Below are 19,173 nucleotides of genomic sequence, written 5' to 3'. Positions count from 1 at the left end.
AAAATCTGACTTGTTTCTTCAGCATCTAAAAAATCAGGAAATTCCCTTTACAAGTCTTGATTTTCAGCTTCTCTTGAAAAACTAGAAGACCTGGCAATACCAAGTCCCTACTTGGAGTATGGCTCCCCTCTAGGTGAGGCTTGTGCTCTCTGGTTGGCCACAGTGCCCAGCATCTCCCTTCACCCATCCACGTCACTCACTGGCCCATGGAGGCATCTGAGTTTGTGACCTAGAAACCAGTGGGGTCTGTAGGGTCTCTCAGAGGGCGGCCCTCTGAATCCCCTGGCACCCATCAAGGACGGCAATCCCAGATGTGCTAAGATGGACCTGGGAGAGGGCCTTTTTAACAAGTGCCCTGCTCCTATCCTGACACTTGAGAGCCACTGAAGAGTCTGGCTGCCGAGACCCAACTTCCTGGCTCCCCCATGGCCCCTGACACCACTGCCTGCTGTGAGTTCTCAGAGCCCCCGTACCTGTCCTCCTGCCTGCACTACCTCCTCTTGTACCTCTGTGGCCAACTCCTCACCTGGCTTCAGTTCAATCTACATAAGCTTTTACTGAATACTTATTAGATACCAGCCTCAACTAGGTACTAAAGACCCAAAGCTGAAAGAGATACAGTCCCTGCTTTATCAACTGCAGCTAGCATTTATGAAGTACTTTCCATGTGCTGAATACTGTCCAAGGACCCTTCCATACATTATGTAATGAAACCTTGAAGGTAGGTATTATTATTATGCCCACTTGATAGACAAGGGCTGGAGGATCAGAAGGGTGGAGCAACTTGCCCTGGGTTACACAGCTAAGCAGTCGCAGACTCCAGAGATGGCACTTGTCATGCCTTCCTGTGGCCTGCTTCTGCAGGGCTTAGCATGAGATGCAGGCACACAGATGAAAGAAGCCATTGCAATGCTGTGAGAGCAATGAGTCCAGGACACAAAGAAGATACAAAGGAGGGTGTGCCCTCTGGCAGGACACCACCTGCCTGTCCAATGCACTTTCCCACCGTCTGTGCAGGAATCTACATCCCTGGCCCTCATTCCCACTTGCAGGCAGACCCAGTTCTCCTTAGCTTGGTCCTTCTTGGCCCACCTGCCCTGCTAGAAAAAAATGAGCCATGATGACCACCTTTCACTTCTCCCTTTCTCCTTCTGATAACGGGAGATGAGATATGGTGGGACTGACCCCTGCTTAACATTGTCATACAGGATGGTCCATCAGTCCTGGGACCCAGTGTGACCAAGTGCTCCAGCACCTTGTGTCTAGTGACTGGGTCAGAGACAGAAATGTATTCCAGGCCGAGCCAACGAGAATCTTCCCCAGGAGCTTTCTAACAACCACACTCTCAGATCCTCGCTCCTCTGGGGTTGCTAAGCTAGGATGTCAGGAGTCTTGGGCTTGTCTGCAGCCATCTTGCCCACCATGAGGAAAGTTGAGGCCTTGACAACAGGATTTGTGTCTAGATCTAGTGAAGCCTAAACAAGACTCTACCTCTGAACTTTCAGTTTAAAGGATCCAATAAATTGTCATTTTTGCTGATGTGAAAGAATACTGATATAATCTGTGCTTGTGTCAGTCTGAATATACCAGAATGCCCACAGAGCAAGACAGCCACCTGAAAACCCTCCACCAAGCACAAGCTTTGTTGCAAAAGGACCAATTCCAACCACAGCATAAGCTCCTTAAAGGCTGGGACTGTGGCTTCCTGTAGTTTTGATCACAAAGACTTGCATACAGAAGAGCTCTATAAATGCCTGTTTGTGAGCTAATATGCAGAAGCAATAGGAAGGGAGTAAAAGGTGGTCATCGTTGAATCTCTCTAATTTTTTTCCAAAAAACCCACACGTTCGTGTCAACGTGGGATCAGCTGGCAAAATTTTTTCTAACACAATAGTTCCTGAGTGAAATCAATTTCTTTGCCCTGTGAAAACCTTGCCATGGGTGATTGATTTATTTTTCAATGCAGGGCTAATCATGCTTTTGGGGTCCTATATTATAGGTACTGGGACTTTATGAGCTGTATTTGAGAAGTTCTATTTTTATTTGTTTTTTTAACATTTTATTTATTTGTCGGGGGGGAGAGCACAAGCAGGGGAAGCAGCAGGCAGAGGGAGAAGCAAGCTCCTCAGTGAGCAAGGAGCCTGATGCGGGACTTGATCCCAGGACCCTGGCTGGGATCATGACCTGAGCCGAAGGCAGTCTCCTACCCAACTGAGCCACCCAGGCATCCCAAGTTCTATTTTTAAAAAGCAAACCAATAGGCGGGTCATTTCCAGTGCTCAAGTCTAGAAAAAAAATAGCATCCTAAAATGTTGGGGTTTAATGACAAGACTCCCTCCACTTGTCTAAAAGGAGACCATTCTAAACAGTCCTCAAGAAAATGTTAAAGTCAGGAGTGAGGTGGAGGCTTCCTCAACTCTCACTTATCCACAGGGCCTCCCTTCTACCGGGCAGGGCTGTTCCAGCAAGGTTTATCTCTCTTTGCTCGACTAGATGTTCTCATGTTGGGCAATCTTTGGGGACAGTTCATAGTTTTCCTAGTTCTGGGGTTCCAAGCAAACAATAGTAAACAAATAAACAAAACTAAATAAAACAAAAATTTTTCTCTCCTTTAGTTCTAAATCCCACTGTGTTTCCACCCTCCTGCTTGTTTTCTAAGCAAATAACAAAACTTGAGACCCACAGATGTTCTCTATTTAAATATATGATATATGTACCACTGGCCATCTCCCAGAGCAATTATGCTCTTAATTCCCAAGCAAAGGCTGAAAAGGCGTGTCTCAGAGGGATGGAGCTTCTCTAGTTTGTCCTGGAAGGTCAGCTTATCCCTGGAAACAGCAGTTTGGACAGCTAGCTGGCTGTTTCTCCCAGCTGTGTCCTAGCTTGCCAATAACTGGGCTGTGGGCATTCTGCCACATCACGGCCCCTTGTCCCCAAACATCATCCGTAACCTAGTCTCTGCTCCATCTTCCATCTGAACCCTCATTACTCTTCCCCTCTCCTCCATTGTCGTCTCTTCCCTGCTCCTGGACACCTCCCTGCTTTTCTTCCCCCTCCCACACTAGTCTATGTCTCCTGGTGCTGCAGCTCTAAATGCTGTCATCTGCATGTCTACGCAAGAGTCTGGAATGCACACTGGAGCCCTGACTCTTCCCCTGTTGCTGGGGCTGGGATGAGACTGCAGGAAGCAGGAAGGCCTGGGGACCACTCATCAGAGGTTCTTGGCAGTGGTGGGCCCCAGCGATGCATACCCCGGAGGCCGGCAATATCACTGTCCTCCCCCTGTAATCATTCCCAGCATCTCTCTGGGATGCTGTTTGCACTGAGGGCTTCCATTCTTACAATAACAGGTCTGAGGAAGTCCAAGCATACCTTGGAATGACTACAAACAAGTGACCTGACAGGCTAGGAGTTTCTGAATCTCTACTAGTAATACTAAATATTATTATTAATAATATTTATTATCATTGTTAATAATAATGCTTAGGACTATTACTACTACTAATACTTGTCAGTATAGATAATGACAATAACAATACCTATTGTTCATTGATCTTGCAGCATGTACCAGGCCCAATGACACCAGCTTTACAGCTGACATCTCACTTAAGCCTAATATCAGCCCTCTACGGGAGGCACAATCATTAAACTACCACCCCCCCCCCTTTAGAGATTAGGACACAGGAGCTCAGGGAGAGTGAGTCATTTGCCCAAGAGCTGGTAGACGTGATTCCCTCAAGCATTCCATACTGCTGCCTCCAATGGGAGAGTTAGCACTCTCTGAGCCTTTAGAATTTTTTCCCCCAAACATTCCAAAATAATTATAAAACATGGATACTCCTCTGCCTTTAGTATAAAAGGCACACTGACATTTACAAGGCTCTGCTTTGGATCTTCATAAATATCAGATAACACACAGTGCCCAGTGCCATTTCACAGAATCTTCTGTTATCTGTGATCAAGTCCCTCCCCTCCCCCTGGCCTCCAGGTCAAGGCAGAAGGAGATGGGGTGGAATGCTGGCCTAAGTCTCTGTGGAAGCAGAGTATATTCAGGAGTACTCTTTCTGGACTATGTCCCTGATGTCAGCCTACTTTTTTTTTTTTTTTTTTTTGGCCATGAATCTCTTACAGATGAGGAGAGAAAAATTTGGAGTGAAAGAAGGGGAGCCTGTGTCCTGGGCTATCTTCCTAAAAAGCTATCTTCCTAAAAAACCAGTACCTATGAAAACCCGAAACCACTGAGTTTTGAGCTGTTTTTTCCCCTCTCTACATGACCTACAAGGTGAATACAAATGTTGTCAGGCTTATTCGTTGGATTCAAACATTATTAATCGCTTATTACTGCTGCATCCCTGACCCAAGACATCACTTTCACTTCCTTGTCATTTCATCATCTGATCTTCTATTTCATTTGCATTGTCTGTGAACAAGATGTCATGAGGATTGCGCTGGCACTTCAAAAATGTTTGTACCGGGGGCGCCTGGGTGGTTTAGTCAGTTAAGCATCCAACTCTTGACTTTGGCTCAGATTGTGATCTCAGGGTCATGGCATCAAGCCCTGCGGGAGGCTCTGTACTCCAGGCAGAGTCAGCTTGTCCCTCTCCCTCTGCTCCCCGCCCCCACTTGTGCTGTCTCTCTAATAAAGAAATAAATAAAATCTTTGGAAAAGAAATGTCTCTACCCATCTATGCACCACCTTTGCACCCATTCACCCATCCACCAATCTACTTATCCACCCAACTCCTCATCCATCTATCAATCCACCCATGAGCCTACCCATCCACCCCTCTACTTGCCCATCCATCCCTTCCTTCCTCTGTATTCCCATATTACCCTCCCTGATCCAGGCCCCTGCTACCCTTCACCACCAATCTGTGTATCAGTGTGCGTGTGTAATAACATAACTGCTCTCCTTGGGTCCAGCGTCTCTCTTTCAAAGCCATCAGATACACCAAATTAATCATCCTTAAACTTGGCTCTGATTATGTCATCCCCTATGCAAGAACCTTCAGTGGTTTTCCAGTGTGTAGAAAATAAAGCCCAACTTCTCATCCTGACATCCAAGGGCTTCCTTCATCTGTCTCCAACTGGCCTTTCCTCCCCGCCCCCTTAATTTCAGTTCTCCAATATTTTAAAACCTACAGAAGAGTAGAGAGAAGAATAACAAATGCTCATGAACATGCCATCCAAATTGGATTCTTCCATTTTGGCTTCAAAACTACTCTTAGAAAGCAAAATGTTATAATATTCAGATACAACTGGAGCGTTCTTTGTCCCCTTCCTTTCTCCCTTATTCCTCACTGCTACTCTGCAGCTAGTGTGTCCTCTTACACAGCCCACCTTTGCATGGCTTCAGGTCACACAGGTGTCTAACAGTATAAACAATATGAACTATTACTTTCTGTTTTAACTTGTTTAAAAACATCATAGCTCACCTCGCTTTTTTCACCCAGCATTGCATTTTCCAGTTTTATCCACATTGATACATATAGATGTAATTCCTTCATCTTCAGGACTGTATGCTATTCCATTATATGACTATCTATAGCTTATTTAGCCATCCCCTTCGCGATGGACATTTAGGTGATTTTTCTTTGTTTCTTTACTATAAACACTATTGTAGCAAACATCCTCATACAGCGTGTGTGTGTGTGTGTGTGAGAGAGAGAGAGAGAGAGAGAGATGTTAGAATATTTTTATAGATTATACTTAGAGGTGGAACTGATCGGTCATAGGGTATATGCCTCTCCCTTCACTGTTGCTAGGTACTGCCCAATTGTTTTCCAATTTGCATGTTTACTAGGAGGTTATGAGAGCCCCTGTTGGTCCACATTCTTGTCAGCACTTAGGACTGTCCTACCAGTCTAATGGGAGTCAAACTGTGTCTCATTTTGTTTTCTCTTTACTTATCTGTTGTTGCAGGAAGATTTTTTTATTTTTATATAATGGCATTTATCAGTATTTTTCTTTACAGTTTGTGCTTTTTTATGTTTCCTTTAGGCAGAAGAAACATTCCTTTTTATATTTCTTTTCCTACCGCCAAGGTTTTAAATATAACCTCCTACATTTTCTTCCATAGTTTCAAAGTTCTGCTTTTTACCTTTAGTGCTTTAATCTTTCTAGAATATATTTTTGTGAACTAAGATAGAAGTCTTATTTTTCTATATAAAAAAACATGTGTGTGTGTATGTGTAAAATCATTTCCTAAAAATAACCCCCAAAACGACAACCAGTGGAATCCACTCTATTTCTAAATAGTCTACCCTCCCCCTGACCAATCCATAATGCACCACTGTCACCTACTTTGCCCTCATTTGCAAAAGGTTCCGCTCTCCCATTAGTTAGCTGACCTAGTACTGCTCTAGTACCTACTATTTTCCTGACTATCACTTTAGAGGAAGTCTCAATATCTGATAAGGCAAATGCTTCAACAAAAATTTAAAAAATAACCTACAGATCTTATTTTCTTATCACGCTGAGATAAAGTTAGAAAGTAAAAGCAAGTACAAAGCTTTAAAAAAAAAACCTTTGGAACTAAAATAAACATAATTCTGAATAATGCATGGGTCAAAGAAGAAGTTGCCATGGAAATTATGAAATATTTATATCTACATGACCATGAAAGCATCACTCATCAAAACTTCTAGGATGCAGCTAATTTGTAGCATTAATGGCATTAATTTTCAATCATTCTTGTTTTCTGATGTATGCACTTTTTATATTGCATTTTCTAATTGGACATAGCTGACACACAGGAACATTATTAATTTCTGTAACCAGCCATCTTACTGAATTCTCTTCAGCAGGAAGTATGATATTTGCGGTTGGCTTTTGGTAAATACCCTTAACAGGCTAAGGATGTTCCCATTTATTCCTATTTGCTAAGAGTTTTTGTCTTAAATGGTGAAGAGATAGAAGCATGCCTTTTAAAAGTCAAGAATACTTGGGCACCTGGGTGGCTCAGTTGGTTAAGTGCCCTACTCTTGATTTAGGCTTGGGACATGATCTCAGGGTCCTAGGATTGAGCCCCACATTAGGCTCAGCACCCATCAGGGAGTCTGCTTCAGGATTTTCTCCCTCCTTTTGCCCCTCCCCACACTTGCTCATGTGCTCTCTCTCTCTCAAATAAATAAATAAATCTTAAAAAAACTTTTTAAATAAAAGGCAAGAACACCACTTCTCTCCCATTTCCCTTCATACTGAACTAGATGGAGGTCCTAGCCAATATAATAAGGCAAGAAAAAGAAATGAGAGGTTATAAAAGAAGAGACAAGGCCACCACCATTTAGAACTAATCAGTGAGTGGCTTCCTGAGCATATTTTCTTATTTCTGTCCCTTTGTTTAACCTGTTTGCTGTGAATAAAATATTCCTTCATTCTATCTTCAAACTTAAGTCTCACTATGTTCTCTCTCAAAATCCCAATAACCATCTTTTTTTTTTTATTAATAATGATTTTTTATTATATTATGTTAGTCACCATACAGTACATCCCCGGTTTTCGATGTAAGGCTCGATGATTCATTAGTTGTGTATAACACCCAGTGCACCATGCAATATGTGCCCTCCTTACTACCCATCACCAGTCTATCCCATTTTCCAATAACCATCTTAATAATAGCTAATATTTATTGATTCCTAAAAACCAAGTAGTGGTTTTATATCATCTTTATTCAATCCTATAACAACCCCATGAAGAAGGTTATTATTAGCTTCATCTTGAAAATAACAAAACTCAGAAGACCAAGAGATTAGGCTGAGCTCACATGGCCAGAAAGTGGCAGAACAGGGACTGAGCCAAAGTGTCTGTAGCCCTAAACACTGCATCGAACAGCAACACCAACCTACCTGTTCATGATGCAGGACCCAGACATGTCTGTCCATCAGCCTTTTCTCTGGTCTGAATTCCTGGGTCTGACTTTTCTCAAATCCCTGCATATCTGTGGGGACACTGTGATGTGCAACCCAGGTCCCTTTCAGGATCAGAGTACTTAGGTCCCTAGCTGTGAGGAGTGCTGTTGGCAGACACCCCAGCTGTTGTCCCTCTTTGGAACTGCCTTAGCTAAAGGGGTATCTGCCCAAGACCACGTGCCCTTCTGGGAGCAATAAGAGGGTATAAAGGCCCAGCCTCCTCACCCCTACTCAAGAGAACTCAGAAGGGCCACCTCAGCTTTGGAGCTCCCCCAAGAAGTCAACTGAGGCTTTAGTTGTGACTGCACCATAGCCCAACTTCTCCATTCACTGACTCCTGCTTTCCTTCCTTTCCTTTTGCAGGTGGGGACCCCCAAGAGTACTTACTAATATACTCCTGCATTATAAGCACTCTCAGTCAGCTTCCTGGGGAACCCACAATGGAATAAATCCTAATCCTTCAAGACTCACTTCAAATGCTGCATCCGCAACATTAAACCTTCCCCGAGCCCCAACCCCCAGCCCAGATTTGAAGTGTTCCTCCCTCTGAACCCATGTCCCTCTCTGCTGTATTCTAACCACAGCTACACACCTGTATCTTTGCTTCCATTCTGCAGTGTGAACTCCCTGAAAGGGCACTGTGTCTGACTCATCTCTCTGTCTTCTTTAGCAACTGTCTACCACCAAGCATGGGCTCCAGTCAGACACATCCAGACTCAAATCCCAGCTCACCTTTATCAGCATCAGTTCCCTCATCTGTAAAATGGGATGATGACAGCATCTTGCACTTAGGCTTTAAGAATTAAATATCTATGGAATGCTTAGCCCAGAGCCCAGCACACAGTAAGCACTCACTGTTTGCTTTCTATAATTATTGTTTACCTACTGTCATGATAGCACTAATATATGTTTATTGAATGAGTCGGGAATGCCTGATGGTGACCAGTTCAGCAGGCTCTACTAGCACAGTGAGTCTTCCCAACTTCATCTCCCTGGGAGCCAGTGGAGATTGGCTGAAGGTTTCTCATTCCCTTGGCAGCTTGCCCACTTCACTCTCTCTCTCCATGCAGGCCTCCTAGCTGGACCTGCCAGCATGCAAACCCTCACTCTCTCCTGCAATCAAGAAATAAAAAACAAACTTGGCTTTGAATCCAAGGCCATGGGTTCTTTTGATCTTGGTTACAAAGCAAGGCAATTATTGGACACAAAAGCCCTGATTTATTTATGAAATGCGACGGACATCTTCGAGGCGGGAACGAAAAAGCTCACTGAAGACCAAGACCTATTGCCACACAGTGAATGGCTGCTTTCAAACACAAGCCCCCCAGATGCCTTCTCGTCTCTGCTAAGAGTCTTTCCTCATTAGTGCTTCCTCCAGAACACCGCGGTTTCCAACAATCAAATTCACTTCACGGCTAGGCAAGTAATTAAATTCGGCAGGCATCAGAGCATGGAATAATGGATGGCTATTGTTGAGGAGGCTGAGACTGAAAATGGAATGAATGGGCTCCCATGCCCTGTCTCAGACACCGAAGGGGCAGGAAGGGAGAGCAGGCAGGGTGCAGATGGACCCTCCCCACCAGGGCTCTGCAGGGGTTAGTGGATTCCGTACAGGAGCTGGAGTGGAAAACCTGCCTTTGGGGCCACACACTGTACTTACCAGAGGTAGGCCTCAGTTTCCTCACCTGTAAAACAAGGAGGTAAGTCATTCTCCATGTGTGGTCCCCAGACCACAGCAGCATCACCAGGGGGCTTGTGAGAAATGCAGATTCTCGGGCCTCTCTCCACTCTCCTGAATCAGACACTGGCGGAGAGGGCCTAGCAGTCTGTTTAACAAGACCTCCAGGTGGTGTTTCTGATGCTAGAATTTGTGAACCACTGGTGGATCATGCTTAAAAATGAGGCCACAAATTCAAATGCACAAAGGGCCAGGGAGGCAAAATAAAGGAGCCAAGCAGGCGTGCTACACTAGACAACAGCAGGGACCCTGGGATGGTGGGGACAGTGTGCCCTGCCTAAAGGGGCTAGCAGCTACTCAGTTCCAGCTAACCAAGTATGGACCTGTGTGGATCTGATATTGGCAAAGCTTCTTTTTAAGGATTTATTTATTTATTACTTGAAAGAGAGAGAGAGAGCACGCTCGGGGAGGTGAAGAGCAGAGGGAGGGAGAGGAAGAGAGAGAGGGAGAGGGAGAATCTCCAATAGACTCCCTGCTGAGCATGGAGCCCAAAGTGGGGCTTGATCTCATGACCCTGAGATCATGACCTGAGTAGAAATCAAGAGTCGGATGCTTAACCAACTGAGCCACCCAGATGCCCCTCGGAGGCTCTTATTTTTGAAGAGAAACACAAAGTCCTAATTTTTATGTGAAACCCCACAATTTTTAAATATTGGTTTAATTTTTCTTAACATAGTGAGGGCCACAGAGATTATCCTTAAGAACCAAATTCAGCTGAAGCTTGCCATTTTGCAGCCTCCCTTCTGAGTTGCCTTGGACTTCCATCATGATATACTCTACCACTGTGCTCTTGACTTTCTCCGAACACTGAACTCCGAACCTCCTTTCCCCACTTGGCAGACTCCTATTCATCCTTCAATGCCCAAATCAAAAGTCACCCACTGTGAACTCATCCTCAACCCTCTGACCCACTTCCCACCCCTCCACTAAGAAGGTGAAGAAGAATCAAACATGGGGTTAAAGAATTGACACACAGCAGAAGGTAATACAGAGGGAGACATGGAGAAACTATAAAACAGGCTTTCCCCACAGAGGAGGAATTAGGACCTCTTGGAAGAGTTACCCTATTGCTGCTTGAAAAATCACTTAAATAAAAACACTGGTCCCATTTGACCAGAATCTAATAAAATGAAGTTTTAAAAGACCAAATATAAAGAAATACAAGTGCAGAACTTGTAAGATAGATTAAAAAAAAACACTTGGCATGAAAATACCTGGGGATTCAAGCAGGGAGCTCAGAGGGAGCCAACCATGTGATGAGACTAAGGTCAAAAAGGCAAATGCCTGCATAGATTTCATTATTAGAAATAATGTGGCTAGAGAACCCTGCTCTACTCTTCGCTGGTCAGATCCTCCTGGAGTATTCTGAATGGTTCTGAGTGCTAACTTGTGCAGGCTGGGAAAGCCTGGGGCATGACCTAGGTGGGGGGGGGGGAAACAAAGCCAAATCACAGGGGAAAACTGAAGGACCTGGAATATTTACCCAGAGGTGGGGAAGACCTGGCTGGGGGATCATGATTTCTGTCCAAGAGCAATTGATAAGTTTTCATGTGGATTGATCTGTGTGGCCCTCGTGGATGTGACCAGGACCATGAGTGTAAACACTGAGATTTCATCTCAACACTGGGGAGAATTTTCTATTGATCGTGATTGTCCAGATGGAATGAGCCATCCTGAGAGGTAACGAAGACCCTTTATGTGGGACATCTAGCAGCGGGAGAACAACTACAGGGGATGATAAAGGGACCAGAACAGAGGCCTAGTGGACATCTATTGCTTTATTTCTCCCTTCTTTTTTTTTTTAAAGAGAGGGAGACAGAGTGAGAGCAAGAGCAAGCAGGGGGGATGGAGGGAGGGGTAGGGGCAGAGGGAAAGAGAGAATCTTAAGCAGAGCCCAATGCAGGGCTCGATCTCACAACCCTGAGATCATGACCTGAGTTGAAATCAAGAGTGGAATGCCTAACTGACTGAGCCATCCAGGAGGCCTTCTCCCTTCTTCTTGTAAGAGGACTCCATGGGTTGGGTAGAGTTGAATGCACACCCGGCCTCAGGGGTGGGGTTGTTTCCAGGCCTGATCAGTCAGAGCACTGCATCTCCCTGCAGCTTCAGGAGCGCTCGAATGACCCATGCTGAGCCCAGAAGACTCCATACTGGGAGAAGGGTGCTCTCACTCTCCACGGGACTTGAAGCAGGTGCGATGTGAGCCCGGAGCTGCAGGGGACCATGTGGTCATCACATGGAGAGAGAGATTATGAGAGAGCCCTTCATCCCACACCAAGAAAAATGTTAGAAAACAGAGAAAATTGGAGCAGAGTTGCAGAGAGAATGAAGTTCTTTTGTGCCCCTGAAGCCCCCACACCTGAAGCCAGACTTGGCTCTGGGGAACTGGTAAGTCCCTTTCCTCCTTCAAGCCAGCTGAGCTGGGTTTCTGTTTTTGGCCACCAGAAAAGCCCTGATCACTAGGATGGCCTCTAAGGTCTCAGCCAGATCCTTTTGCTATGACAGATCTTTATCTGACACTTAAAGTAAGGGCCAGCCACATGCATTCGTCCACATGCCCACAGGAATCCTGGGATAGTTTGCGGAACTTGAAGTGCTGCCTCTAGTTGCCAGAAGAGACTTCACTGTGAAAGCGGAACTGGAGAATCATGAGGAGGGAGGTTATTAAGTCAGAGTGTCCTGAGTCAGGGAGAAGCTGGCAGGCAGAGCCGCTGCCCCAGACCCAAGCAGGAAGGACACCTGGCCTGGAAGCTACTCCCACCTCCTGCAGGTGCATGGGTACAGCAGGACTTGGTGGGATGGTGAAGGAACACCCACCCGAGTGCTAGGACCCAGCTCAGGAATGGGGAGGGTGCTCCATTCTTCAGGGTCACGAGTGGGCTGCCATTTAATGATGAGTGCCTGCTGGATGCCAGGCGTGTGCTGGACACTTGGCCTACCTCGGCTCTTCCAAGCAGCCTGCTGAAGTAGGCACTGTCACCGCCTCCATCTCTCAGATGCGAATGCCGAGGCTCGGAGACTTGCCCAGGTTCATGAGTCAGTGAGGGGTAGTTCTGGAACAAACTCTCAAAGCCCGGCCATGCTGCCTCCTGCTGGTGATGACCACAGGCCCAAAGTGGACAAGTCTGGGTTCTCCTGCAGGTTTGCAGGCTGGACCTCCTCATTTGTAGAATGGGGTGACTGACGATCCCCCCCACCAGTCTGACCAGGGGCTGGCCTCCCTGTTGTTCCAAGGTCTGCAGGATCTATTATACAGAAGGAGTGCAGCCTCCGTGCCGAGATTATCTATAACTGATGTGACACAAAGGGCCGGCACTGGGCTAAATCAGTCAGCCAGGCCTGTCCTCAGCTCTCTCCCGGCCCACAGGGGCCAGGTCGCTTCCTTTGTTCCACCGGCCGTGGCCTGGTAACAAGGCAGCCAGAAGCTCAGCTGTCGACCTTTTTTCATTATTTTCTACCCTGTTAACCTCCATCACCAGTGACGCTGCTGTCAGCCTAAATGAGAACTGAAAAGATTTATCTCACTTGTCCCAGGGCTCAGTCAGGAAAAAGACCCTTCATTTCCTAACAGCCCTGATGACCCTTTCTCTGCGAGTTGCTTCCCACCCAGGAAAAAGATGTGACAGCAGCAGGCGGGGGCTTGGGACAAGAGCGAGTGATCGGAATCACCTCGGCCTGGCTTTGCAAAGCACCATGGGTTTTTTTCTTTATTGCCCTGTATTTACCTTCCTAATTATATTTGCTTACACAGATATTCAACTTGGACGACGTTTCATAGACACAGCCCCAGGAGGGGCCAGCGCATATTGCGTGGTGGGAGGGAATGAGCCTGTGATCGCAGTTCCACTGTAGAAGTCATCCTCCAAGCGGACAATCCAAACACAGACCACAGACAGATTATTACATTTCAAATCCAGTTGTCCTCTTCCCCATGCTTCTAGCAATCCCGGATCCCCTAATCCCCGAAACTGGTGCCTGGCAAGAACAGACGAGCGCGATAACTTCAGCAGTAACACTCTTACGGACTCGTTGGTACAATGGCGGCCAACTTTCCTGAACACCTACTCTCTGTGCCTTACTTGGGGTCAACACCCTCTTAACCCTCCTCACTGCCCTGTGGGTTTTTTTTATCCCCATCTCACAAATGAAGAAACCGAGGCACAGAGTTAAAGTAACAACGCACAAAGACACACAGCTGATAAATGATGGAACCAGGATCATGAAACCAGAAATTTAAGAACTCGGGACCCAGAGACCACACCCTGAGCCACTCCCTCGATAATACCTTCCCCTTCTTCACAGGTGCACTGTTTCCTTTAACCCTCACACTGCCCCTGGCTTCCCACTTAAGTGGGAACTTAACTCCTTTTGATCGACACAGAAGATGAGACGCACAGAGGCTAGAGGACTAGCCTGTTTTACAGAGCGGGAAACTGAAGTCCGTAGAGGTGGTGGGTTCACACTACACATGTCCACAGCATCTACTGTTTGCCAGGCACTGTGCAAGGGGCTTGGGACACAGAGACCTCACATACAAGTGACTGCTCCCTGCACACTTGACTTCTGGGAGTTCATATGGGTAAAACCTTCTGAAAGCAACCAAGCATTTTGTTAAAAGCCTTAAAAATAGGCAAACTTTTGACCCAAAAATTCCTGATGCAGAAAACAATCACAGGATAATAGTAGTGAATGTGATAAAAGTATATATACAAAGAAGCTCACCTCAGCGTTACTTAGAAGAGTAAAATAATGGAAATAACTCGAGTGTTCAACAATAAAAGATTGGTTAAATAAATTAGGGTAAGCTGTATCATGAAATACTATGGAATCATTAAAAATGGTACAGAAATAAACTTACTGACATGGGAAAATCTTGTAATACTGTGTTATATAATTTATTAGGTAACATAAGCAGACAGTAAAATCATATATGCAATCTCATCTCATTCAGGAAATGTATACTGGAAAATGTATACATATGAAAACTTAACAGAAATTGTATTTGCCTATGTATGTATAAAGACATCCCTATGGCACCAAAGTGATTATTGCAATGATAACATTCCCAGTGATTTTAATTTTTGTGTGTGTGCTCATGTTCATTTTTCCAAATGTCCTAGAATGAACATGTGGTACTTGCCAACCATGCAGAGATTTTTATTTTTACGCAGGTGGTGGCTGAAGTGGCTAAGGCCACCAGCCATATCAAGGATTCAGACTCAGGGTCTGGGACACCACATCCAGCCCTCAGCCCCTTGCACCCTTCAACACACCTGCCCTCCCGATCCCATGGCCCCAAACCATATCTCACCCTGGCTGGCCATTTTGTCATGGTCAGCCTGGGGCAGAGATATCTGAGCAGGTGGAGTGGCCCCCTTGCTCACCTTTTTGAAGAGTCTGATGACATCCTCACTGATCTGTGAGAGGCGGACAATGACATTGTTCATGAAGATGTCATTGAGGGTGGCATGATCTCGACTCTCCCGCCTGGTCTGATGCAGGACCAGATACCAACAGTTCACGGGCGAGAGGAGGTACTGGTCCTTCCTGTGGAAACCAAGGCAGGTCAGGTTGGCTTCACTGGACATGGCAACCACACAGTGCTCTGCATTGTCATCCACCGTAGCTCACCGGGCCCCTTCAAGCTCAGTTTCATTAGAACACATTTACAGGTAGTGAAGCGATCCCCCCAAGGTCCCAGAGCAGTGCTGGGGCCAAAGCCAGGTCTTTTGGCTCTAAGGCCTATCCCATTCTCCTCTCCTCCAGCATGTGGCATCTGCTATGTGCATCGCTCCTTTCTGGGCAGAAGCTGCCTTCCTTGGGGCTCAGAAATACTCAACCAATCATGTTTGAAATACTCGTATTAGCTCTAAAACTATGCAGTGGAAACACAAAAAGTGGATTCCTCCTTTTTCCTTCCCTGCCTCTCCCAACCTCTTTGTTCTCTCCCAGGGCCAGCTTCTGTCTCTTGGCCTCTTGGAAACACATCTTTGTCTCTCGATGGAGCTGGGGGCTTGGACGGTTTCAGGTTCTGTATTTGGGAGGATGTTAACCCATCTTCCCAAATGGGATGCTTGGGTAAAGTACATAGAAGATAAATAAACCTTTCTCCTGTAACAACTGATAGATTCTTAGCATCCTCTAAGATGGGTGTTACGCTAAAACAGGGGTTCTCAAAGTGTGGTCCTCAGACCATCAGCAACATCACCTGGAACCTTGTTGGAAATGCAGATTCTCAAGCCCCACTCCAGACCTGCTAAATCAGGAACTCTAGAGGTGGCAGTCTGGGTTCTCTATGCCCTCTAAGGGATTCTTTTTTTTTTTTTTTAAGATTTTATTTATTTATCGGACAGAGAGAGACACAGCGAGAGAGGGAACACCAGCAGCGGGAGTGGGAGAGGGAGAAGTAGGCTTCCCGCTGAGCAGGCAGCCTGATGTGGGGCTCGATCCCAGGACCCTGCATCATGACCTGAGCCAAAGGCAGACGCCTAACAACTGAGCCACCCAGGCACACTGCCCTCTAAGGGATTCTGATTCACACTAAAGTCTGAGAGCCACAGAGCTACCTACCACACTTTCCCAAGGCTTAAGAAATGGATGTTTCTGAAAAATGAAATGGGGGACTATCCCTCTCTTGTCTATGCTTTCCCAAAGGCCCCTCTGTTATCCTCAGTAAAGGGCATATACATTCTATTCTCCAGGAAGAAAGAGGGAAAGATAATTAGAAACCAAGATCAAACCCATAATCTCACATTGCCACATGTGGTAATGTGCTGTGTTTTTGCCTGATTCTTCCCTCACACCGCTTCCCAGGATGGGAAGGAGATGGCGGAGAGGCAGGATGTGGAAGAGAGGACCTCCTGAGGGTGGTGGTCTCCAAAGCTCCCCCCAGACCCGCATTGCTCCCCTCACACCCTCAGGGTGGGCCACCTCCGAGGGCTGACCATGGATGCGATCAGCCACCCACTAGCGGTGTTTTTGAGGAAGGGGATTCTGCTGACTCTCACTATGACCACATCATCCTCCCACAGCCAAAGGGATGTACTGGGGGGTGCAGCCCTGACAGCCTCTAGGCACCCGTAGCACCCCTATGTCCCACCCCCCACCCCAACTCCTGAGCTTGGGAAGGACAGGTTAAGGGGGGGCCTCCTGACTTACAGGAATTTTCTTGCTATCACCAAATGAGCTAAAAATCTATCTAGGAAGCAGGAACTGGGGAGAAGGGAATTTGGTTTAGAGGATGGTTATGGTGGGAAATGCCTAAAGAAAAGGGAAGGGACAGGCCACCATAGAAAAAAATGAACAAATTCCTACTTGCTTATAGCCTAGAGAAAAGGCTAGAACACAAAAATCCAACCACCCTGCCCAAATCCTTCAGCACTTCCTCTGTCAGGTCTCGGGTGGGCTGTGAGTGACAGTGACACCAATGCGCCAGAGGGGCTTCCTCCCAAGTGGCTGAGACAGAAGAAAGGATTACAGTGGAAGGTGATAACGTGCTATAATAGAGACACATGCAGAGCGTCGGTTCTGCTTGAAAAGTTGGAAAAGGCACTGCTCTCCTCCTGTGCTCTCCATATCCCGGGTACACAGGCCCCTTTCCTATGTGACAGGTTCCCTCCCGCCTGGGGCCCTCACGCATGCTGTTCCCTCCATCTGGAATCCACAAACCCCAGCCCTTCTCATGACTGCCTCCTTCTCTTCCTCTCAGTCTCACCTTCAATGACACCTCTGCAGAGAACATGCCTGTGACTGCATGCTAAGGCGTGGGTCCTCAAACTGTGGTACCCGGACCAGCAACATTGGCATCAGTTGAGAACTTGTTGGAAATGCAAGTTCTCAGGGCCACCCCAGGCCATTTAATAAGAAACCCTAGAGGTAGGCCCAAGCATCCATGTTCTAATCAGCCCTCTGGGTGTTCTAACACACTCAGGTTTGAGAACATTTGCCTTAAGGAGTTTCCATCCCCACCCCTCACCCTCCTGTAAGTTCTTTCAGAGGAGGGACTGTTGTGTTCCAGGCACCACATCCAACACCCAGCAATGTGCCTGACTCATAGTAGATACTATGGAAGAAAGACCCATGAGAAAAGTACACATTTGTGCTGGGTCTTGAAGAATGGGTAGGAGTTTTCCAAACAGCCAGAGGGGCAGAGACAGAGAATTGTAGACAGAGGGCACCAGGGATAAAAGATAGATAATAGCTCAGTAGAGCTAGAATTTCAAATATGTTAAGGGAAGACTGGTAGGACATGAGGCTGGAGAGACAGATTAAGGGCTTGATTGTAGGAGGCAATGAATGCCAGGCTAATGAGCTTGGAATTTATTCTCTAAGGCACATGGTTCTCTACCTGGATTGCACAGTAGAATCACCTGAGGAGCTTTAAGAAAACACCAAGACCCAGGCCCCATCCAAGACCAATTAAATAAAAATCTCTAGGTGTAGAGCCTTAGTACTGGTATTTTTTAAAACATTTTCTGTAAGATTCTAATGTGCAGCCAGGGCTAAGAATGCCTGCTATGGACAGTGAGAATCATGAAAGTTACTTAAGCAGAGGTATGATCTAACCAATCTGTGTTTAGGTCACTGAGGGCAGATTGCAGGATGGATGGATGGATGGATGGATGGATGGATGGATGGATGGATGAGTAAGTGGAAGGATGGGTGGATAGATAGGTGAGTGGAGGCATTAACGGGTAGATGGATGGGTGGAGGGGTGAGTGGATGGATGGGTAGGTGAATGGGTAGATGGGTAGATGGGTGGGTGGGTAGGTGAATGAGTAGATGGGTGGATGGATGAGTGGACTGATAGATGGATGAGTGGATGGGAGGATGGATGGGTATAGGCAAAGGCATGGGGCTGGAGGGAGGACCAGTCAGGACTTGTTTAGTCCAGGAGAAGAGAGATGATGAGGGCTTGGGTGGGTGGCAGTGTGGCCAGAGAAGGCTGGACTTGAGAGATACCTCAACAGAAGAGCAGACTATCTTGGAGACCTCCTAGAAATAGAAAGGAAGGAGGAGGAGGGAGGAGTGGATAGTGATTCCAAGCTTTGGATCTCAGGCAACTGGGTGGATGCTGATGACACAGACTGAGATAAGAACTGCAAGGGAGAAGCAGGCTTGGACAGAAAACACTTTGCACATCCCATTTTTCACTGCTTCCCAGGTGCTGATAGACATGGAAAGATTAAAGGAAAGATGAGATAATTGAGCTGTTACTTAAATTACTTCAGGGGCTTAGCTCAGTCTGGGATGCAAGAATTGAACAGCATCGGGGAATTAAATGTACAAAATTTATGGAAGTCACAGCCAGAAGGTGAATTTCAGGTGGGGGAGAAAGAAGACGATTGATCTTGAAAGGGTACAGAAGTGCTGGGATGGCTTAGGGACCATTAAATTAGGTCACCTGGTCAGAGAGACTCGGTAAGAGAAAGACAAAAAGGACGGCGCTTTCCTTATCAGAAGCTGTAGGCAGGAGGCAATCTGAGCAGTCTCAGACGGGAATTCTGCAGGGAGGCAGGGGCACGG

The 19,173-nt window shown here is 46.4% G+C and overlaps 1 protein-coding gene across 4 annotated transcripts in view; it reads right to left on the bottom strand.

The window, feature by feature from the left end:
* Positions 1-19,173, bottom strand: part of SRGAP3 (SLIT-ROBO Rho GTPase activating protein 3) — a 332,469-nt gene that overhangs the window by 90,308 nt on the left and 222,988 nt on the right. For all 4 annotated transcript variants that reach the window (XM_045808138.2, XM_087866833.1, XM_087866834.1 and 1 more), the window contains one exon: positions 15,033-15,195. In XM_045808138.2, coding sequence (XP_045664094.1) covers positions 15,033-15,095 — 63 coding nt within the window. In that variant the 5' untranslated portion in view covers positions 15,096-15,195. The remainder of the gene's footprint in view (positions 1-15,032; positions 15,196-19,173) is intronic.

This window comes from Ursus americanus, chromosome 14 (assembly GCF_024610735.1).
Source record: "Ursus americanus isolate L20-20 chromosome 14, mUrsAme1.1.p, whole genome shotgun sequence".
NCBI classification, from domain to species: Eukaryota; Metazoa; Chordata; class Mammalia; order Carnivora; family Ursidae; genus Ursus; species Ursus americanus.
The sequence above is the reverse complement of the archived record's forward strand: the minus strand, read 5'-3'. Positions and strand labels throughout refer to the sequence as shown.